The 25,109-nt window shown below is 35.1% G+C and overlaps 1 protein-coding gene across 7 annotated transcripts in view; it reads right to left on the reverse strand.

Moving 5' to 3' along the window:
* dysf (dysferlin, limb girdle muscular dystrophy 2B (autosomal recessive)) overlaps window positions 1-25,109 on the reverse strand; it is a 153,008-nt gene that overhangs the window by 38,760 nt on the left and 89,139 nt on the right. For 5 of the 7 annotated variants that reach the window (NM_001442066.1, NM_001442064.1, NM_001442065.1 and 2 more), the window contains 4 exon segments: window positions 18,369-18,442; window positions 19,273-19,438; window positions 20,062-20,223; window positions 20,327-20,428. In NM_001442066.1, the coding sequence (NP_001428995.1) occupies window positions 18,369-18,442; window positions 19,273-19,438; window positions 20,062-20,223; window positions 20,327-20,428 (504 nt within the window). 7 annotated transcript variants of the gene reach the window in all.

Here is a 25,109-nt window from a genome sequence, read left to right on the forward strand (position 1 = left end):
CTGAAGAAGTGCATCCATTCACGCCATTTAGAATTACTGTAATTATGAAACACGGACAGAGCCAGTCCTCCATATACATAGCAGTATGTGGTAAGTTGCATAGGGCCCTGGACCAGCAGATGATATACGGTAATAGCTAGATGCGTGTAAAAGATCTGTTGTGTTTTTGATTTTAGCTTCCAACGATTCTAAAAATGGCTGATTTACATTCCTTTCCTATAAAGCAATGTGCTGTGGCCCTTTCTACAGTGTGTAACCTCCAAACCAGTCAAATTGTGTAACATTCCATCCACATTGTTTAATGTGTTCAACGTTAACCGTTATGCTGATAGACTGTTATGACGCATTTAACAGTGCTTAAAAATTGTTAATATTTAGATTTTTTTTATATGAACATTTATGTGTACTTATGTATGTATTATATTATCTTTGCATTAAATTACAAAAAAAAAAAAAAAAAAAAAAAAAAAAGAAGAATTACCACTTGTACCAGGTGTTTGAAATGCGAACTTCTGGCTGCCGTTATCAGTCTCACAAATTGTTTTATTTTTTTCTGAAAGTCTTGATAACACCATTGTGGAGTTTTTATTTTGTTATTTCAGCAAATAGGATCATTAAAAAAAATAAATTTTTGTTAGTCTGTCTCATACGTGGAACTCTAAGTTTAACCAACTATGATGACTTCCGCTACTGAGAAACCTGAATATGTTGAAAGAAAAGAGAAACATGGACACTTCGATTTCTTCTTGTGTTCTTAATTACGCACGCAAAAAAATACAAAATGTCCATCCAAATTTTTGCTTAAATACAGCTAGTTAAATCTTAAATGAACTTAAAGTTAGTAAAGTAATCGGATTCTTTGTCATTACAAATAATGCATGTAAATTCAGTCATTTAATGTCAATCAAACAACAAATAAAAGAATTAAAGAAGAACAGAATCACTTACTGCTCGTCACTGAGTAACTATGGTCACTACTAAAAAATCTATGTAAATTTGTTCTATAGAAAAACTTCACATATTGTTATTTGATTACTTGATTCAATGTATGTAGAGTAGACTATTATTTTAATACAATATATTTTTTATTAAATTGAAACTTTTTTTTATTTCATTCATCCTATTGTTTGCAATTGTCAGGTTAACTGCAGTTCAGTAACTGTTGTTTCTTGACAATTTTTTTTATTTTTTTTTTAACACACTGACATGGGCCCCTTTACAAAATTTTGCGTATGCCCATAAAAATAGGATCAGCTCTGAATTTAGATATGTAAAACCTTTCATTGCAACTTGAATATGTGACCAGCTGACCACCGTAGATTCATATAGGCACTATGTATAGATATTGAGATTATTACCAAGAGAAATTAAAATCTCAAAAAGTTTGAGGACAAGACTAAGCACAACATCACCCTCATCTTGAAATTACAACATTAGTAATTATGACATGTTGTGAATGTAGCCTGCATTACACCCAGGAGTAGATTATGTTTAAACAATGACTGAACAACACAGACATACAGTAAAGCCTTTCTCCTATATCCTCCCTATTTCCCACATTCATGAGCCTGATTTTTTGTTCTATCTGAAGTGAAATTCCTGTAACCAGAAAAGTGCAGAAAGAAGGATAGTTTGAATTCATTAAGTACCCTTGATCTTAACACAAAACAGGACTCATCTCTGTGGAGGAACAGTGTTCTGCAAACAATCTGACTTGTAACAAAGAGAACATGACCAAGTCAAAGACAAATTCTACAACAAATTAGCTTTGCCTCAGGAAAAAAAAAGAAAGAATTCTTTCTATTTCCCTATCCTTCTTGCAAATCAGCAAATTATATAAGGATATCAAGATATTTATATTTTAGCATTATTACTGAGACTAAAGAGTTTACTTTGTTTACCACAGGTACTGTTTGTTAACGGTAGCTGTGGTGTGTGTATGTATGGTTATGGAAAAAGCCAATACACCACTTACAAATTCTTAGTTTCTGTAGATGTGTCATTTATAATTACAGTATATGTTAAAAATGAATTTGTTTTACTCCGTAAACTATTGATGACATTTCTTCCACGTGATGACGATGTCATTCAGGGCACTTTGTTTTGCATAAAATAAAAGCCTACCTTGTTTTTAAACTTTAATATTCCGCTTTAGACAACTTAATACAACTGTTTTAACTTCAGAAGTGTTAATAATAGTAATAATATGCAGATTTATTAAATTGATCTTAGTTTTTTCAAATGCACATACACAAATTCCTTTACTGAGTTAAAAACCTTGCACTAGCAGCTAGATCCCCCACTTGCATTTTCCTGATTAGAGGCATCCGCTAAGCTAATTAAATTGGTGTAAATATCATTTGGAAATGACTTTGTGGTCAGAAGTATGCGGACTCCTAAACACCACACCCATATGAGGTTTTCTGAACATTTAATTTCAAAACCAAGGATATTGACAGGGAGCCGGTCCTCCCTTTGCTGCTCTAACAGCTCTCAATCTTGGGTCAGGCTGTGGAGATGTTGTGGAAAACAGAAGATGTTGTAACATGGCTGTGGGCGCTAATGTTGGGCAATTGGGACTGACTAGAAGTTCATGTTCCAGTTCATCCCGAAACAAATGGGGTCCAGGTTTGGACTTTGTTTTGTGCCATTCAGGTTATTCAACAACAGTTTGAGTAAACTATTTCAATTCACTTTGCTTTAAGTAAAGATGCATTGACATGCGATAGGAAAAGGGGCCTTGTACAGTTAAACGCTTGATTTTCTGAACAGAAAAATGCAATGTTTACACATTTTTGTCCAGGCTATTTTTTTATTTGTGTTTTTGTGCAGGTGCATCAGTTTGATCTTTTGTTATCTCATGTGTGTATAAACCCCTGGTTGAGTTTAGTGTGTTTAAACTATATTTTTGATGTTATGTCTGGATTTTCTGCTGGTGCAGTATATTACTTTAGCAACTAAATTATGAATTAGAACTAAAATATGAAAGAAAGAAAAGAAAATGAAATTATCAAAAACTGAATAAAAATGCAATATATAAATATAAAATAAAAAACTAATAAAAATGGAAAAAATACATCAAATTACTAAAGCCACTGAGAGAATTCTTTTAAAACTGAATCATTTTGTTAATACAATTAAACAGCGAATTAACTTTTTAAACATTTTTTAAATACTTCAAATATGTTTTTGGTTCCACAGATGAATGTCGTGTAGGCTTGGAATAGTAAGCTTGAAAATTAGCAAATGACAGATTTGTTTTAACAAACTATTTCTTAGGGAGGGATAGTTCAACCAAAAACTGAACATTTACTTAATATTTATTTACGCACCCTCAAGTAATTTTTTTCTGTTGAACACAAAATAAGGTACTTTGATGAATCAGAGTTGTTTGAATATTTTACTTTCTTAATAAACAAGTATTACGGAAGTCAATATCCCCTTTTACACAGCGATACCGGTAAACATCCGGACAACTTCTAGAACGACTTTACCGGTAAATTAAAAAAAGCTCTGTTCAAACAGGCAAGGACGTTCACATGTCGAGATGTACATAATATGTGTGTGTGTTGGCGCTCACCGGCTGCTTCACATGCACACGCGTCAAGCAACTGAAGCAGAGCTTCATTTTAGCATTAACACGGAACATAGAAACGTTATCTGACCAACATCTAGCAGCTCAATGTGTCTAGAAAAATATTCAAAGGCTTTTGTTTTCATAAACCATGCAGATGTGAATGCATCTGAATGTTCTGAATGGCTAGAGTACTGTGGACGTCTCACGCCAGCATGTTCTAATCATGAACGTTCTCTTTACGTTTATTTTCCTTCTGCATTCACACACAGCAGCATTCCAGCAAATTACCAGTAATGTTTCAAATTCCCTTTCTGGAAAATTTACCTGTATTTTATAAAAGGGCCTGTTCACAAATGATCCCTTTCCAGAAAATTGCTGATAATTTTCTGGAAACGTCTGTATATCTGAAAGGGCCTACTGATTACTGTTTTCCAACACTGTTTAGAAGAAACAAACAAACAGGTTTGTGAGAAGTGACCGGTGAGTAAATGATGACAACATTTTCAGTTTTGTGTAGTTCCCCTTTAAATATCATCTCATCATTTTCAAGAAAAACACATCAAAGCAACCTTATAATAATAGAAAGTCAAACTGTTTAGTGATAATGAGACGTATTAATTTTCATGTAAGTGTTAAACCTTGGTCAGGATGATGTCACTTGTCCATGTATCATTATACATTATGAGCATACAGCACATACAGTAACACAAGCCACATAATGCTTCCCACTTGTTGACAGAGCAAAGGTGACATGCCATGGGCCACAAACACAAAAGCCATATTCCGACTCAGTTAAATTATAGCTCCAAAACCATACCATTATCACTCAACAAGCTCTAGTGAAGATGAAACGAAGTTTTGCAGAGAGATGGAAAGAGGTGAGCTGATGATGTCATACATACGTACATGAAGGCTGGACTGAGAAGGCGAGATGTTAATAATGGCAGAGCTGGTGCCATCTGCCTGTTGTAAACCAGAAGCATTATGGTTAGTTGGTTAACATTAGTAAATACCTTTCATTCACTGAGCAACAATGTCAAACACATGCAATTATATTATCTGAGACAGTCAAAAGTCTAAAGCGAAACCATATACTGTATCAGTGTAAATAGTAAATGTTTGAGGTTGCCACTGGAACGTGCTAGATCAAAAATGCTTAGGGTAAAATGCTTTTGGGATACGATGGGATAGATTGGGGGTCAAAGTTCAAGCCCCAAGTTGCATAAAGATCTTAAAATATTCTTAAAATGTAAGCTACTGTATTCTACTCCCTAAGTATGCCTGTAACTTTTTAAATTCAGCTACCAAAATGTATATATCATGGTGGCTGAGAGACATCAAAAGCACTGCAAGTAAACAAAAACACACGCACATAGAAAAACAACAACAAGTTGAGAAAACTTCTTCATCGGTTAGACATCATACAACACATGCAAAAACAGAAATGCTCTGCAAATAGTGAGTAGGGTCTGTCTGTGGACTGCAAGACGTGTGTAACATGAAGGGGGGATAACTTGTAGTTGAAACTGTGTTGTCGGCAAGATGGCGCTGTACCATCACAGTTATTAATGTATATACCTACCCCAATCCTAAACCCAACCATCACAGTTATTAACGTCTACACCTACTCCACTGTGCACGTACAGCCGTGAGTTGCTGCTCGCCATTGTACTCTTATTTGCAAAATGAGAAAACGCGTGAAAACATTAGCAGAGAATGTTCTCTGGAAATTATTTCCACCATCTTGCCAAAAACATTCCGTGACATCTCGCATGGTTCAATGGGATCTCAATAACTGCAAGTTACGCCTCTACTACAAGTTTCATGTTACGCCCCTGTCTTGCAGTCTGCTAGGCCTGTCACAATAATCGATATATTGACTTATCATGCAATTCTTAGAGATTACCTCAACTTTTTGCCGTTGCAATATATATCTACAAATAGTGTTAAAGACATTTTACAATTCACATTTCGCCTCACCTCCTTAATAGGACATTTAATAGTACATTTAATAAGACATTTACCTTCTTAAAATCAAATTAAAGAGTCTAAATAACCTTGAGAATAATATGTAGTTTAAAATGTTTATGGCTATTTGCACTATTATGCTGTTTTATAATCCTTATATAATCTGTGGCATAAAATGATCTCAAATTGACAATAATAACCACTTATCGCAACAATATATCGCAGAGCTTAAATTCCAAATTGAGACAGGCCTCCAGTCCGCAGATAGATACACTGGCAAATAGCGCAGACTAAAACAAAAACGTCTCAACATTTGGCTGCTTCCTGTTTAGAGTTACTGGTGTTGTTAGAAATCTGAGGCGCAAGATGTTTTGCTTATTTTACCATCTTCGTCATGCACTTCATTGTTGATTGAATATTTTCAACCATATTAATTTATTGAAATTGCACAATTAAAGTTAAAAGATTCTAAATTCTAAAAAGTGCAATCACCTTTTGGGGTCCTCTGATATATTTTCATTGTGGTCTGCGCTATTTGCAGTGCATTCCTGTATTTAGTGTTGTGAGATTTAGCAATTTAGCACTTGTGTTGTCAAATTGATGTTTTCTTAATTTATGTTTTTCTATTTCCGCTGATAGATTGTATGGCTTGTTTCATATGCAAACAAGTATCTGCAACTGAAAAGGTGTGAACCGAATGGCCTACAGCAACTCAAGAGTTATGACCAACTAAAGCATTTGGGTAACCTCCTGGGAGAGGTCATATCCTTTTTTATAAAGTAGTTATTTTACTTTCACCACGTTTGAGCTCTCTCAGTCACCATAATATCAGGCAAACTTTAATCTGAAAAGTAAGACTGATTACGCCTTGTTTACCTGTTAGCTGATGAAACTTAACATAATGGCTATGTTTACGCAACCAGCCACAGACCAGCTGGATATACACAGTAGATGAAAGAAGATGACACATGAAATCATATAGTCTAAGACAGTCAAAAGTCTAAAGCAAAACCAGATTTCCAGTTTAAATGGTAAATCTTTTACAGTAGGTTGCATTTGGAATGATGAAACATCCTTATCGCGGCACATCTGACTGAATATACTACACAAAACTTAACAGTTCCAGTTAAGATGAGTTTTTTTTAATAGCATAATGTGGTATGACACGTAAACATAGCAACACATCAGATCCTCTGTATATACAGATGAAGAAGGATGACAGCATATACTACGGAGCAGACAGTGCATCGGGTCACCAGGTCTGAAACTCTCAGACTAAAATGCAGCAGAAAGCGTCAATGAGGTACAGATGGCAACTCTACCAAAGGCTCCTCTTGAACCTGCGGTTTGCAAACTCAGACAGCACTATGTTTCTAGCTGATAGATAAATCATTACCAAGGTCAGGACCATGAAATGTGATTCCCCGATGAAGAATGACACCCCGAGATTGTTGTTTTTCCTGGATGGGGCTCAACAGTGGGTTTTCTCCAATAATAGCTCTAACAGATGAACAGAAGGACTCTACGGTAGGATGAGTTCATGCGGCAAAGCGAGCGCTAACGCTAATTAGCTGCAGACACAACACATTCATATTGTGCAGTTTTATGCCTCCTGATGCTAAATCAAACCATTGTTTTCTATGGGAATGTGTCACAGGGAAAGCGCCAGCCATAAAACAATAGTGGCGAAAATGCATTTTGCGGACTTAAACAATGGAATAAAATAATTAAATTCTGAAGAGAGAGCGCTCTCAGAGGAGCAACAAAAATCTAGGGTAACCGTATATGTTTCATTTTAAAGACATTCGTCCCTGTACGCATTATGAAATGCTGTAATAAATAACATGCGCAGCGCAAACATTTCACATAATTCAAGTGAAAATCTTATTATATTTATGTCAACAAATGCTCCCCTCAAAAGGATAATATATCAAGCGAAGTACAGCAACAGTTTGGCTGTTACATGGGAAATAAAAAGCTTTTTTTTATAGTCTGTTAACTGTATGTTAACCAGTGTGAGTCTTTAAACAATGACCAGATATATAGTATTACACCATTAAATTACAAAAAAACAACAACTAAATAAATAAATTATTATTATAATAATAAATACTTAATGATAAAAACACAAAAAGAAATAAATAAAATGTCTGAAAACATGACAGTTTTTATTGGACGATAGAAAAAACTAAATTGATAAAAACAGATTAAAAAAAACAAATGTAAAAACTAATCTTACATTTTATGCAAAATACTTTACGCTCATAATAACTCTTGCTTTTGATATATGAAAATATAAAATAATGAAATACTTTATACATGCTGTACAAATAATTAGCAAAGCTTAATATACATTGTATACAGCATCTTTTGTGGTTACTATCATTAATTAAAACTAAAACAAAACAATTTTTTTTTGTTCATTTGTTTTTGTCAATGTTGATTAAAGGGGTGGTCCACTATGATATCATATTTTAAACTTTAGTTGATGTGTAATGTAGCTGTGTGAACATAAACAACATCTCTGAATGTAATATGCTCAAAGTTCAATCATTGCAAAGGAAGACATTGGCTTTAACAGAGTTAGCTTAGCAAAGCCACAGTGAATTAAGTTTGGCCAATAAAAACAAATTCATCCAGGCTAGTGAGATCACAAGCACTTCAGGTTACATACATTCACCATATAAAAAATATATAGCTAGTATTTGACAAAGGAGAGCTTCCAGAATTACTCTCAGTTCAGTGCTGGATTCAGCTAAAAACTCTTCTAACCGAAGAAGCTGTGGATTGTGAGCCACAACCTGTAAGTATTTGTATTTGTTGAAATTGATCTATTACATGCACAGTTTCTAGCGTTAACAGTATGTTACAGCGAATATGTAAACAAGGATTTAAACAATGGGAAATGCTGTTTGGCACCTCTAAAAATTTAGCTATGATTAAATCTTTTTATGCGGCAACTTTCTCTGCATTCTCCATCTCAAATTACAAACTCACAAAAGAAATCAGAACGTTTCATATTACTTACACATGCTTACTCCAAATATATATGAAACAAACTTGTCAGATTTTATTTTAGAGAGCAAGCATGAGGTTCAGCTGTGTACTCTTCATTTTCTGTCTGCTTTAGGCACAAACTGATACGGCTAACAGCTACTTTGACTGACTGTTTACATAGTGCAAAAGTGTGTGCTTGAAGGCGTTTACCGCTCTTCCATGATGACGTGGAGCTGATCCATGAATCACAGCACATTATGTTAGCTGACCAATCAGAGCCTTTTGAGGACAGGCCTTTCAGAGGAACTAGGAAATATGACAGTTGTTTCATGTTAGCAGAGTAGCTGTATATAATTAAAGGAAGATATGTGAAACAATTACAATATTTTTCTACAAATGAAGCCCATTGCTTTACATCTTATAAACAACCCAGCCTTAAAAATACACTCTGGACCACCCCTTTAAACAAAATAAAGAAATTCATATTTTTAGATTAGAAAAACTGGTAACACTTTATTTCGATGGTCCCTATTGCACGTTTTGTTGCTTAAAAGTTGCATTGCAATTACATGCCAATTAATTCTTAAGTGAGTATTAGTAGACTGTCTGCTTAATATCTGCTGATACTGCTCCTTCAACAGACATTTTACTGACTATAGGAAACTTTGCAAGTACATGTCAACTTACACTAACCCTAACTTAACCTAACAGTCTACTTTTATTACTAACAACTAGAATTAGCTGGCATGTAGATGCAATGTATCTTAAATTCAACAAAATGTGTTTAAGGGACCATCAAAATAAATTGATACTAAAAAACTATGTGAAGGTTAGAATTGTTGCTTTGGCACTGACTGAAATAAAGTTACACGCTGAAAATAAAAATTAAATAACAAAAGCATTCTCAAAAATGGTTTAAACAACACTGAACTAAACTGAACATAAACTTTGAAAACTGGACAGAGTTTCAATTTACCAGAACTTCTATGTTAAGCTGCTTTGACACAACAATGTAAAAGTGCTATTGAAATAAAGATGAATTGAATTGAAATAAAATGTAAAATATAAAATATAGTATCACTAAATATTACAAATATACAAATCACACTTTTTACAGGCTCATATCTAAATAAGTAATCAAATCCAATAATGTCTGTAAAAAAACAACAGCTTTAGATAAAAACATGCACAAAGCAGTTCAACACATCCCACACTGATAAGTCTGAGACATGGTACTCCCTCAGTGCATCTGTCACACATGCTAATCATGCTGAAACAGTGCTGATTCCTCTGTATTGTGATGCACATGGTGTGGCTGATTATAATGCTATAGTAGGCTGGTGTTACAAACAGCACAGCCATGCCAAAGCTGTGTCTTCCCATGCAGCAACCACATCCTGCTGAAATTATGTGAAATCAAGCTTACTCTTTTACACCGCAATCTAAATACAATCAAGAAAGCTGGATGTGGCATTAAACATCAGGATATAAACTCACTAACTGTTCTGATAAGTACAGGACATGAATAATAACTTCTGCACTGACATGAGGACATTCTAAGCACAGAGTAAAAAAAAAACAAAAATGTTGGAATTTACGGTAAAAAACTGCCACTATGAATGCCAGAACTTTACTGTAAGAAATATGCTAGCAATATTTTAGGTTTCACAAAATGAACACAGGTGGTGATGAGAAAAACAGATGTACAATCTAAAAAATGCTTATGTAAACCTAACAGTTGGGTCAAATATGGACAGACTCAACATTATTTATTTATTTATTTATTTTATTATTTATTACTCAACATTATTTATTATTTATAAATTAATTTTTATTTTAATATATTTTTTTAAATATTTTTTAATACAACTGTTGGTTTTGTCCATAAAGTATTTTTTTCAGTGTTGGGTTAACACAAAAAATCATGTTTTAGTGTGTAGAAACAAAGTAATTGTGCACTGGATTTTTTTTTTTACCTTTTATCAGTCTTAGACATGTGGACGATTATTAACAACATTGGTTTTGATGCATTGTTAGATTTTCATTTTTTCTCCCTAATTTACTTTTAGTGGCTGTTTTTCCCCATTGACTTCCATTATAACCACATTTGATGGTGCATAAATACGCAGTCTTAGTTTTTATTTACTCCATGTAGTTCTGAGAGCTGAGATGCATATTTTGATTTTCTCAGACACATCATTATCCATGTGAAATCTATACAAATATCTAAAATCTATAAAATTTAAAGGGTTAATGGTGCCAAGTGATGATCAACAGTAAAAATGACAAATTTTACCTCTTAATAAAAGGTTAAAAAAAATCCAGTCCACATTTACTTTTTATATTGAAAATACATCATTTTGTGTTCTTTTTATAACCAAATCAGTGACATCATTTATGAATTTGGCAATTAAAGAGTAAAAACCCTATAATTTATAAGCAATTTTGTAGTTTTGATCTTGACTGAGGTTAATTAACAGATTTATGCAAAAATAAAAAAAAATTTAAAAAAAAATGTATCTGTTGCATTTTTACAGCAGTTTAATTCAGTGAATGTTTTCATCCCTAACATAGCAAAAAGGTAGTAAATTTGCCCAGAGTGTATTGTTGTTCTTTAAAAATTTCAAAGCATTTTCTCAAAATATGTCAAAATAAGATCTGTCACCAAAAATCATTCTGCTAGCTGAAACAGAAAAAATGATGGCCAAATTAGAACTCAAAAACACCCCGGAGTGGATAAAAACATCGTCAACGGTACATAAGGATTAATGTATTTGTGTTTTTTGCAGTAACAAAATAAAAGTTGTATCTGTGTTTGTGGTTATAATTAAATCCTCATCCACCACACACTATACTATTATTAACCATTCAAGTGAACTGCACAAATGTCTACCATCCAAAAGATTCCCTTTATAGACCGATTAAAACTGTTTTATCCTGAAAATTACAATATTTTCAATGTAGTTCATTCAAAATATTTAGTCTGTGGGGCTACTTTACACAACAACAATGTGGCCAAAATCACGCATTTCCTTTGTGTTTTAAAAGTTTCATGTTTACAAGACAATATACATTTTTTAAAAATCCAAATTTACACATTCGCAAAAAATGCCCAAAACTGCACTATTGTTTATGCCAGGCAATATTTGGCACTTTCACATTGTTAGTAAACAGTACCTGTATTAATTTGGAATAAAATGGCTCATTTGAATTCTGCCGAAAGCACTCAGAATATGTGTGCTACCCAAATAATATAATAAGTCTTTGAGAGTGGGTTTTTCAAGCCAGGTGATGCATTAGAGCAGGGGCTCATCTCCTGTTTCTAAAATGCATCAGAAACTGCTTGAGAAACTGTTCTACTATGATAATTGGTGATGAAAATAAATGATGTTCAATAAGATGAACTTGTGTTTAATAACTGTTTATTCAGTTAAACATGAATTTTGAACTGTAGGCCTGCATAAGCTCAAAACAGTGATTTTTGATTACCTTAATAACTGAACTAAACAGAAATGGAATTAATACATGTGGAGTATGTATATTAGTGGCATTATTGAGGTAAACTCCGTGTTCAAACTATTACAGTCATATAGGACTTTTTGCCATATTTTTTGACAAGACACACACACAGGTGTCAGTAAAGGACTACACACACACACACACACACACACACACACACACACACAGACACACACAGACACTGCGAAATGCAGAAGTTTTTTTTTCTTTCCATTTGGCGTGCGTTATTAAATTCCATAACACTCTCACCAGTCCTTACTCCTTATTTGCAACTAATACCCCAGTGTGTCACGGGGCATGAATGAAATGTGCATTAGTTAAAGTAAAACTGCCTAACTGCAGTTAAAGTCAGGGATCCTGCTGTTTTGATTCAGAAGGGCACTTTTTTGTCAGATGGCTCACTGGTCAGGTATACATCCGCTCTAAAAAATCAAGGTGAAAGTCATCATAGCTTGCGTAGAATAGACCCACCTCCCAACCTAACTTTGAGAATTGATTAATGGATATATCTATGTTATCGCACGATAAGAGTCTTGCGTTAACGCCGATAACGGTCCACAACTAATATATATATATACCTGTACAATACATACACCCTCACATAATTTATAACCGAGGTGATAATTGTCATATTAGTTCATACTGTTGTTTTGCTGAGAGATAATGTTGCAGAAAGATAAACTGTTTCTAAAATAGCAATTTCATGCTTCGGTGGTGGCAGATGATTAGGAGAAAAACATATTTTAACATGAAAAAACAACATTTGATCATGTCACAGCACTGCATCACCTGTAGTAAGGATACAGTTTAAAAACGTGACTATGTGTCTTCGGTCACTTGGTGCTGGTGTGTAAGATGTGTCTTCACTCTTGGTTGATGTTTGGTGAACCCTTGAGCAACAACAACACATCATGAACTCCACTGTTGTTGCGGGTTTGTTCACGTTTGTCTTTAAACATCTCCCTATGGTAAATGACACCACTGGTTGCTTAGACTCTCGTTTTTTCATGTTTACACAAACATGACAATGGCATCCTTTTTAAAGAACGTCCACTTTGAAACCCATTTTCAAAGGTTTCAGCCCCAAAAATGCAATTGTCATGTAAACAAACAAGCAAACCCTTTAAAAAGTTCAGTGTTTTTAACCAAAACGCTGTCATGTAAATGGCCCCTGAGTCTTATAAATATGTTTTAAAAACTGGGCTCAAGAAGCCATCAGACTGGCGGCTCATAAACAGGGACCTGGTGGCGAAGGCCTGTCATCGAGCACTCTTGTTCCCCCAGAGTCGACCCCTAGCAGGGGAGGTGTGGGGTAGGGGGTGGCAGTTATTGTGGCGCCGGTGGTGAGCAGCCAGGAGCGGGGGGATGCAGTTGCCCAAGATGAGGACTTACCACATCAGAGGGAGGACTGAACCCTCGCAGCGCCTTCTGCTGTGTAGTGCCAGGGCATAATAAATACAACAAGAGAGAGGACTCCACGCAGCTACTCAGTAGAACAGCTAATTAGGACCAGGCCGCTTTGTTTGCTGTTGTCCTCCAACTAGAGGAGTTGCGTTACAGAAAAGTTTGAAGTGCACACATTACTAGGGCTTTTTTTCGCTGTCGAAAGGCTTTTGGGCGAAGCCACCAAGACATAGGATCAAAATCAAACCTTTTCAGTAGTTCTCCCTCAAGCCTGACCTCAGAAACCTCTTAAAAGCTCCTCAACATTGGTACTTGCTTTTAGCGCCCCGTTTCTGAAGTATATTATTTAACCTGCTCAAAACCATAGCAAATCCACAAAGCCACCGGGCTGGTGTTACTTTCCCCTATGAGGTTGCATTTGGCTTCATCAAAAACCTGCTTTAAGTGACGAATCTGATCCAGAGAGCAATTTTTTATGAGACCGCTAGGAAATAGTTTGGGGTTTGGGCCAAGCCGAAGCAAAGGTTTTGGGGAGATGATGGGGCTCAAGTTTAATTCGGAGCAGTTTGCTATACTCCTGTGTACACCACCAAGCACAAGCTATTAGAGGTGGAGATGTAATAAGTTATAATGCTTAGGGGAATACAATACAATAGTACACTGGCACACGCCATCAGCCGAATGCAATTTGCATGGTGAAATTACCGATTGTGGAGGTCTGTTATGAGCGCTAAAGGCGGTCGAAGATTCAACAGACTATCAAGATCAAGCACAGTTTATAGGAAAAATTCAGGCAGAATCAGCTCGGTACAAAATATATGTGCAGAGACAAGCTTTTTAAAGAGATGGTGAACAATTTAGAAATGCATATTGTTAGTAACCCTAATGGCCATTAAGTCAACTGTAGACAGCAACTTAATAAGTGTGCTTCAACTTGTGCACACATTACATACAAGAGATTCAATGCGATTCAATGCTTTGCAATTACTATTATATCAACAGATGAGCTAAAATGACACTGTTATAATAGTTTTTTAAATGATTATAAATTATATTTGACAATATTGACCAGGGGTGCCCAATTTTTTTTTTCTTATGAACGGCCAAAAACCAAACCTGATTGAGGACTGTGGGCCGAAAGTAAATATACCAAACTGTACTACATCACCTAATTTATTTCCTTATATAATTCATTTTATAACCAATGCAGTATATTTGTAAAAAAAAAAAAAGTATTTATTACATTAAAAACATGCCATTAATGACACAATGGAGTTCAATGCTGAATACACTAAGCTGCCACCTGCCTTTGCCTTGATTTGATCACCGATGTCTTGTGCATTGCCCTCTGTCTGTTGCGTGACAGTATTTACATTTTTTAAAAATCTGATTTATTTATTCGCTCTAACCACCTCCTCATCATTCTCTCTCTCTTCTCAAATGGCATGGTGGGCCAAATCAAAGGTTAGAATGGGGAAATTTTGATCGCGGGCCCTAGTTTGGTTGTTTCCAATATAGACCATATAGATGTAGAAATGTTTTTGAAACCCTATTTTTCCATGACACATTGATGCCACATAACAGAATGGCTCAATATGCATTGTCATTAACATTAGCATTCATTTCTCGTGATTGTGCATAAATAATTTTAAAAATGCAAATAAGCTCCTTGTGTGGTTTATCACAATATAAAGAATAAAATCTATGAAAAGTAGGTCTGTTTTAAACAAAGGCTACATAAAATTGAACAAAAGAGAGAAAGAAACAGAAGAAATGAACCCATACTGTAATCAGCAAGTCATAAAGATATCTAAATGATCAAGTGTAACTGGTCAATGGAATAATTGTTTTTCATGGCATCTGCACCACAGCAAACAGCTCAAATGTGGCCAAATATTAAATGTGAACTGATAAGATTTTCAGGAAAAAATAGTCTGTTCACGTGTTCACAATATTTTTTAAATGAACATGTGGAAAAAAAAAAACTATTACACCCTTGAACAAAAATAAAATGTGATGAACAAACAATCCAACAAAAGCCCATCTATACAGAAATAAAGATTTGACATACCCATTTTCCCACAGTTTCCTTCACTTCCTATATTCCATCAAACATTTCTGATAGACAAAAATGAGGATCACTGGGGATTCTACCACAGATGACTGTGGTTGCGGTCCCTCTTTTATTTATGTAATCCAGAACGAGCCATCTGATGGAAGTCCTCATACAAATGCACATTTATAAATAAAGCCGTGGTCAAGAAACATCTGAAATCAGGAGCAGAACTGGAGGAGATGTTTACTGTGTATTCAGTAATATATTTTCAGAGTCAAACATGTGGTTATTTCCTTAGCATTCAACTGATTTCAGTCAAACCACAAATGGGGTGCCCAACGATGCCGTCTGAATAGCCTTGAGTATTGGCGTCCAAGCCAGTGGCACTCTGTTACATGACATTTAAAGTTCATCAATGGGTTACTAATGGATAAATAAGTTGACTTTGTCACACATACTATGAAAAACAAAAAACCTAACTCGGATTAGATCAATGGAAAAGGTGGCAAGTGCAGCAGAAAAGAGCCCTATTAATGGCCCTTAACTAGAGCTGGGCGTGGGCTCATAAAACTGAGCTCAAAAGGGCAAGCGTGAAGTATTCCTCTTTCCACTCTGCTAACGACAGAACGCCTCACATCCACAGGGAAGCCCTGCCAGTCTGCCTGGAAGGTCAAAAACCTAAATAAACTGTCGTTTGGGAGCATGATCCATTTCCAAGGAAACCAAGTGGGCCATGCGGTCCTGAATTTGATATTCTAGTCTCGTTTTTCTTCCAGTGACTGAACAAATAAAGGCTGAGAGGTTAAAGCCGAGATGTGGAAACAATTTTTCAATTTTCCTAATCCCCTTGATCATTTTTGATGTTGTTTTTATTTATTTATTTGGGAGTATTTTTAGATCGTAGTTATGAGAGGGAATTGATGACAGCTCGAGGAGGCGTCATTAAAGCTGGCCTCTCTTTTCTCAGAAAGCGAAGCGTGTCATTGTCTCAAGATGGTGTGAGCCTTCATCGTACATGCTAGCGCCAAACAGTATTCCATCACGTTACTGAATTCATGATTTCATCACACACCCACCCCCCTTCCAATTATGCCGTAAGTTGACTAACATTGCACCATAGCAACATTACAAGTCTGGTTTGGCCAAAAAATTTACGACTCATATTCTAATCACTGCCTAAATGAATCATTTTTTAAGCATTTCTGCTGATCCCCAACTGAATTCAAGTCAATATTTTGATACAAGTTGTGATTCTGTCTTTCCACCCTTCAAGAGCAGCGTTCCACTAGTCACTGTTTACAAAAGCAATGATTTCTTACAGCGCAGACACTGTGTCCCGATGGCAATACCATGGCCCAGACATTTTAATGGACAGGATGTGATTGCTGTTTCACAACCTGAATCCCACCTAAATTGCACCAATAAAGGAAAACTACCCCTGAAGACCTTATAAAGTGGCGCGTATGCTCAGAAGAGCTTAACCTTGCCATGACAGCATACTCTAGTTCATACTCTAACAGGGCTCTAAAGGACGCCTGGAGAAACCTAAGCTATGTGACCAATGAGTTACTGACTACAAGCCAAGATCACTAACATCGTTACAGACAACAAAAACGAGTGTATTCATAGCTAAAACGCAGTGGTTCTTAGCTTTTTCACAACCTTATTTACAATGATATTTAAAGGTCCAAGAACCATATACACACACACACACACACACACACACATACATATATACATAAATACAATTGAATTCAGAATTATTAGCCCCCTGAATTATTAGGTCCCTTATTTATTTTTTACCCTGTGTTTTGTTTAACACAGAGAAGATTTTTTCAACACATTTCTAAACATAACAGCTTTCATAACTAATTTCTAATAACTGATTTATTTTATCTTTGCCATGATGACAGTAAATAATATTTCACTAGATATTTTTCAAGACACTTCTATACAGCTTACAGTGACATTTAAAGGCTTAACTTGGTTAATTAGGGTAACTAGGTAGGTTAGGGTAATTAGGCAAGTTATTGTATAATGATGGTTTGTTCTGTAGACTATCGAAAAAAACATTTTGACTAAAGGGGCTAATAATTTTGTCCTTAAAATGGTTTTTAAAATATAAAAAACTGATTTTATTCTAGTCAAAATAAAACAAAAAAGACTTTCTCCAGAAGAAAAAATATTATCAGACATACTGTGAAAATTTCTTTGCTCTGTTAAACATCATTTGAGAAATATTTATCAAAGAGAAAATAATTCAAAGGGGGGCTAATAATTCTGAATTCAACTGTATGTATATTCATTCATTCATTTTCTTGTCGGCTTAGTCCCTTTATTAATCTGGGGTCGCCACAGCAGAATGAACCGCCAACTTATCCAGCAAGTTTTTATGCAGCAGATGCCCTTCCAGCCGCAACCCAGCTCTGGGAAACTATATATATATATATATATATATATATATATATATATATATATATATATATATATATATATATATATATATATATATATATATATATATATATATATATATATATATATATACACACAACTTCTATTTGACTTATTACTTTATATTATTTATAACAATGTTTTTGAACAAACGTGAATAATGTAAATGAATACAAACATTTTTTTTAACAGTTTAGGCAAATTTAAGTTCTATTTAAAAAATATTAGAAGTCAGACTTTCGCAAAGGATACCAGCTTAAAAATGACTGCTATGACACCTGTATAACATCTGACATCAACACTTTCCCTAATTAACAGTGCATACAATTGCAATAATCAGAAAAAATAAGGAATCCGTTGACAACTGAGATTTAAAAAAAAGAGTGATCCTACCTGTCCAGGGATTAGAGGCTCCTTGTCATCAATATCAACCAGAACATCATCTCTAGGTGTGTGAGCAATAACCTCTGTTGATGAAGATGTACCATACATACTGTAAGTATAATGTTTTATCCACATAATCAGACAAATTCACTTGAGAACGGTTTATCAAAAATGTAATTTGAATGTTTTTAAGTTGACTTGATTCTGTTCTCATATCTCTCAAAACTCTCAAAATAAATCTACATTTCCACATTATGACAGATAGCTGGCGTTAAAAGTGTTATGTTACGTGCATTCTAAATCAAAAAGTCAAAACCCAAAGTGTGGATTTTTTTAGACAGTCCATTATCAACTTTCCCTCCATTTTCCAATTAAAAATTAACTGGAAAAATTTGGGGGGTAGATTGGCACATTTGGCAGAGGCAATTTACAGTCCATTAAAGGTACAATTTCTAACTTTAATTTTTAATTTTATTCCTTCCCAGAAGTGTGTAATATGCAGCTGTGTACTTCGTAAACAAAGTATCAAAATATCGCTGAGTTTCTAAAGTGAAAATTGAATTTCTGGATAATCTCACACAGCTTTTTGATAGGGAGGTGAACTCTACTTCCTCTCCATGAAATGGATTGGAAGAACACAATATTTACTCTTTCTTTTTTTGAAGGAAGTGGAGAACAAAATCATCACTGCTCAAATTATTTTGTAATTTTTTTACAGCAGATTAATTAATACGGGTCAGATTCAGGTTAGAGGACAGGTTGGCTGAAATTCACCCACATTTGGCAGGTGTTAATGTGAATCCCTTCTATACAGAATACACACATCTCTGAATGTATTAGTTGTGTTTACAGTATTTCAAAAGTTTCCAAATGTGCAGTTAAGAACGATACAATTTCCTTATTTTCTCCTCACCAAATTCCTCTTCTGTTGAGTCTCTCTCCAGACTTTCCGGCTGGAAGTAGAACTCATTGAGCGAGTGGACTGAACACTGGCCCACCACAGGCTTCCTGCCAAACTGCCGGTTGTCTATAACCTTGATCACCAATGGGGGCATGTAGAGCTCTTCCTTAGGCAATCGCTGAAGAGAGTGCAGAAATGTGAACAATAAAAAAAGAGTGACGCAAGGCTTTCAAACTTTTAACTTGCAACAAAATGACATGTTTACTTCTTCACTTCAGTTGTAATTCCAAAGAACCTTCCTTTTCCCTTCCTTTCGTCCTTTGTGAAAGTATTTCACACCCTAAACTGAGGCAAACATGACACAGGACTGACCAGGACTGACAGTGCAAATAACTTTCCCAGTCTTTCAGCATTCTTTCCACGCAATGCCTCCCAGTCGTAGATGAGTACTGGAACCGAATCCAGACTATCTTACGCTTTAGAATTAAGAACTGACGCTCATTGCTGGGGAACATTGTTAACTGTGCCAGTCATCACTCATGAAACATCCACCAAGCGAAGGACACCATGACCACATTGTATATAAGTCTGTCACAACTGGTTAGCGGCATGCTGTAACAACACATTTTATATCTTCACAAAGAAACTTCTGAACAGGGCTTAGCCAAAGGTCAACCGTATTTACCATTAACCATTGATTGCTACAAAGAATTTTTGCATCTGTGACAAACTCACATAGAACTATCTGACTTATTAAAACTGTGTTGGTAAACATAAACAAAAGCAAGATCTGGAGCTTACGACATCAATGAACAGGATGTTGACGTCAAAATTAGGGTTCTTCTTAATATTTCGAATGACGCACGACTGAACCACAGATCCGCCACATTCCACCTGAAGACTGGGAGACGTGACACTGGCCAGCTGGAAACTCTTCAGGTTACGCAAACCCCATGCCAGTATCTAAGAGTTTCAAGGTTAAAAGGTCACATGAGGCGCAATGAGGTTTTGTATGATGTAAACACTCTAAATAATAAGATTAACTGTGGGTTAGATTTGGACTCACCTCAATAGCAGTGCGCTGTAGGACAGGTTTTATCCCCTGTGGCACCATGTAGACGTTTGGCTCCCTCTGAGGTGGTGGATAGGGCAAATCAGAGTCCTCTGGCTAAGAATAAAAGATAAATGAAAGGAACATATTTTTACCATTATCTAAATTAAACTTAAATCATTTGGTAAGATTTTAAAATAAGGTTTTATTTGTGACATTGGTAATTGGTATTGGTAATTGGTACCAATTAGTAATTTTAAAGCATTTATTGATGTTTCTTTTTATGTTCGTATATAGTGCATTGGCAATTGATAACATCTGATCTAGAGCGTTTATGTGAATGGTGAGATTAACTATTAGGAACAATTAAAGATTAGTTGTTTTTTTCCATTGTTGGTAGGTGTGTCAGCAAATAAATCATTATTGTAAAATATTACTAAACCTATTTGTTAATTTAACCCTACTGTTGACTTAAGGATCAAAAATGACCTGGCACAATTAAAAAAAAAAGTTTAAAGTTTCTTGGAGTATCTTGAAGTTTGGTCACTTTCTAAAATTGCCCCAACATTAGAAAAAAAACAACTAGAAACACACACAACACCATGCTGCTTTAAAATGTATGAATACTGTCTGGCTAAAAAAGTTTTATGCAGGTACTTTTAATCTATAAATATATATATTTTTAAATATCCTTTACTTTTTGTCAAAAAGGAGTCCCCTGATTAAACAGAAATGCCAGCACTCTGACTAATAATTGATTAAATACTCCACACTGATGAGGGAAAACCAAGATATTCAGAGCTTGAGTTGAAGATGAGGTTGTTTCTTCATGCAAAATAGAGTTGAGGATTTAAATTAAATTTAGCTGCTTTATTAAAAAATGTAGTGAACAACAGGACACTAGGAGGGTTAAAAAAAAAAGGTTTAAATGTTCCGCTGGCAAATATTCCGCTGGTTTCAGTAGCAGTATTATGTTTAGTTCACCACCTTGGTTAACAAAAAATAAATAAATAAATAAATAAATAAAATACTTCCATGCCATTTTCTTTTATCTTCATGTTTAAGATACATCACACACCAATTATTAGTATTTTGTAAATAAAAATGTGTTAACATTAGTTAACCCTCTAGGGTCTGAGGTGATTTGGGGGCCATTAAGATGTTTTGACATACCCTGACATTTGTGCTTATTTCAGCTACTTATTACATAGTATTGGCAAACATGTATTTTTTGTATTCAGCACAAACTGTGCTACAATTATATGTGAGAAATATTGCTGTACATACTTGCTTTTTTCAGAAAAAAAAATATGCGTGGTTAGTAGGTGTTGGAGAAAAAATGTAGCTAAAATATAACCACACTGAATGGGCCTGAACAAGAGAAACTAGTCTTTTAGGCTAGAGTATTTACTTTACAATTACGTTCTCTTATTGAAATAAAGCATTACAATGATTTACATTTCGCAAAGTCTGTTTTGGGTCAGAATACTGTATGCGAGGGAGTGGCAATGGTCATGAATAATTTACACCTGGAGAGACAAAAGACACTCCCCCACTGGCTAATGTTCACCCATTGAGGGCATTGTAAAGCAATATCCAGCTGCAAAACTAAAAGCTTGTTGTATTGCTTGCTGTTATGGCCATGTAAACACTATGGGTAAACAATATGCACTTATATAGCATTCACAAAAAATATATCTAAAATGGTATAAAACGTATTTGTAAAACTGTTTTAAAAAACTTTATTGTACATTAATGAGCAAACACAAACTATTTTTTATTAATTAAAACCATAAAAAGCTAATAAATGCTTTAAAAGTACATTGTCAATAGTTCATTTTAACTAGTGCATAACCTAAATGTTCAAGTGTGTACAAATTCTGTCTTTTTTATCAAGAAAAGATGTGAGAAACTACATTCTGCTTCACATAACTGCAAAGGACGCATTGTACATTTAGACCAAACCACACAAACACTGTTCTTTCTTCCCTATAAGCACAACATTTGCATGACACTCCCAAATTCAAAAGCGGGTGTGAAAACAAACAAGGAATTGGTTACTAACAGCATCAACAAAAAGTCAAAGATCATAACTACACATGCCAATCAAAGTTAGAAATCGCACCACAGCACACGCACATGCACATAATGTTTAGCCTGGACTGCATAGTGCCAGTGCAATTGTTCGATGAATGGCACTACTGTTGAATACAATAGTGCTCTGTGCTTTGGAGATATGTTTCAGTCATGGAGAATTAGCTTATGTAATGTCTAACTTCATGAAGTGAAGGCAAGGATTTAAAAGAGCGTCGTAAAAACGGACACACCTTTAAATTGCTAATCTGTCCAAAAATTAGAATAATTCCCAATAATTACACTAATTCAATGTGCACAAGCCTTTAAATACAAACATAATATCTTAGAATGACTGTATTCTAAGGTTGAGTAAAACTTAAATGTTAATAAGATGCAACATTTACGTTTTTGCATCAGCAACATATATTGCATTCAAGATAAACAATCAATCAGTTAATGTAGTGGTTCCCAAAGTGGAGGTTGGGTATCTGGGTCTCCACTTTTACTATGGCCTCTTTTGGCTTTAACAAACTTATCCCTCAGATTTTTCCAAACTTTGTAACAAAAAAAAGTTGCAATTTCTAGCCAAGAATTATTGGTCATCTGGTTATGATCATGGATCATAAAGATATCTGTACAGACGTACCTGTTTCAGACTAAATTTCTTCAAAGTAATTCATATTCAACTCAAATCAAACACGGCACTGAATGCACTGTTCACTCAAGTCTCAAAAAAAAAGCATGCCCTCCACCAGCCTAAATTATGTCATATGCACCCAAAGCAAACCTCCGCAAACACAGCGATGACATCATATTCACTGCATGCACTCAAGCGAACTAGCAGACGCGTCGAGTATAAACCAGGCTTGATTTTCAGAAATCGAATTTGTTATTTAACTATTAGAAACCCATATTTCATCCATAACCTACAGAAGATAAAATAGTATTTAATTGTTACATAAAAAGGTAACATGCAAATAAAAAGCAAATTGATTTTTTTCCCTTTATTGTGGCTCCTGGTGTGTTTATATTATATTAATGACAGCAATAACGTGAGTTGCAGCAGATTGATTTCATAGCTCCATGGAAAACATTGACCCCTCTGCAGAACTCGCATACATTAAATCTTTTTTTAAGATTTTTAAAAATCATACTGAACATGGAAGATATCTCCACTGAACATCTCCAAGTGGCGGTCTCAAAAATTAAACTAAGAATATACTTGTGCAGTAAACATTGTGCCCAACAGTCTCATTGGATGAGGTTAATAGTAAAGTAAACAAATCAATAAATTACAAAATAAAATTAAATGGTTGTTAGACTGTTGCACTTTTTTGGGGTGTTGTTAATATGCTTGTGTTTATATAGACCTATTGGTGTGTGTGGACTGTTGTGAGTTTTATAACCACCTTCAAGGATAGTGGGGGTCGCGAGTCACTGGATTTGTTATTTTGGGGGGGCGCGGGCTGAAAAGTTTGGGAACCCCTGAGTTAATGCAGTAGATATTTAAATGCCTGCTATTTTTACATAATTTACTAAACTGAATATTTATAATAGGGCGGCATGGTGGCTCAGTGGTTAGCATTGTCACCTTACAGCAAGAAGGTCGCTGGTTTAAGTCCTGGCTGGGACCAGGTGACATTTCTGTATGGAGTTTGCATGTTTTCCCCATGTTCACTTGGGTTTTCTCAGGGTGCTCTAGTTTCCTCCACAGTACAAAGACATGCCAAATAGGTCAATTGAAAAAAGGTGAAATCAAATTGGCCGTAGTGTACGAGTCTGTGTGTGAATTGATGTTTCCCAGTATTGGGTGGCGACTGGAAGGGCATCTGCTGTGTAAAACATGTGCTGGAATAGCTTGCAGTTCATTCCGCTGTGACGACCCCTAATAAATCAAGGACTTAGCCGAAGGAAAATGAATGAATAAATGAATATTTATAATATTAGTAATTTTTTTTTTCTTCACAATATAATGCTGTGATACCAAAACAGACTTTTGGCATTTAAAATGATTTTTAAAAAAATATCTAACTTTAATTGAATATTTAATTATAAAACAGTACAGAATTTTAATATTGGTCATTTAATATTGGCAAATCCCTAAATCTTAATAATACTACGGTGTTATTTCCAGCAAAACAAAGACAGAAAGGTGAAGTACAGGGTGTAAGGAAAAGACCTTGAACATTCATATTCAGTGCCATATTTGCAATGCATTGCCAATGTTTCCTTTATTATTGGCGACACAGAGCAAATGCACTAGTCCAGTGTTTATGTCCCTAGTGTGTCTGTATCTAATGAAGAGCAGTTATTATGCGGTCTAATAGCAGCACGTCAGTTCCACCATTAGCCCATCACTTTGTTCCTTTTTTTGCAATGCCACTAAAGAACAATATAAATCTTTGTGCAATTGCAGCTGTATGGTGTAGATAGAAGAGCTGGGAATAAAGCCGAATCGGGGCTCTCAATTTCCAAGTCACCTCCCACAAGATCTCGTCCTTGGCAGGCCAAATAAAAATTAAGGAGGTGCATAGAAGCACACAGAGTCCTGGATGAATCTACCCACCAGGAACAAAGTAAAAACAATCTAGATCTAACACCCCATGTCTACAAGCCTAATGAAAACCAGTGGGAATGACTTTTTTGGAGCTACAGTAATTATATTGGTTCCAGCTCAGTGTCTTCCATATTGAATTGTGTTGGCCACTAGGAAGATGGTGAG

This window comes from Danio rerio, chromosome 7 (assembly GCF_052040795.2).
Source record: "Danio rerio strain M-AB ecotype USA chromosome 7, GRCz13ab, whole genome shotgun sequence".
NCBI lineage: Eukaryota > Metazoa > Chordata > Actinopteri > Cypriniformes > Danionidae > Danio > Danio rerio.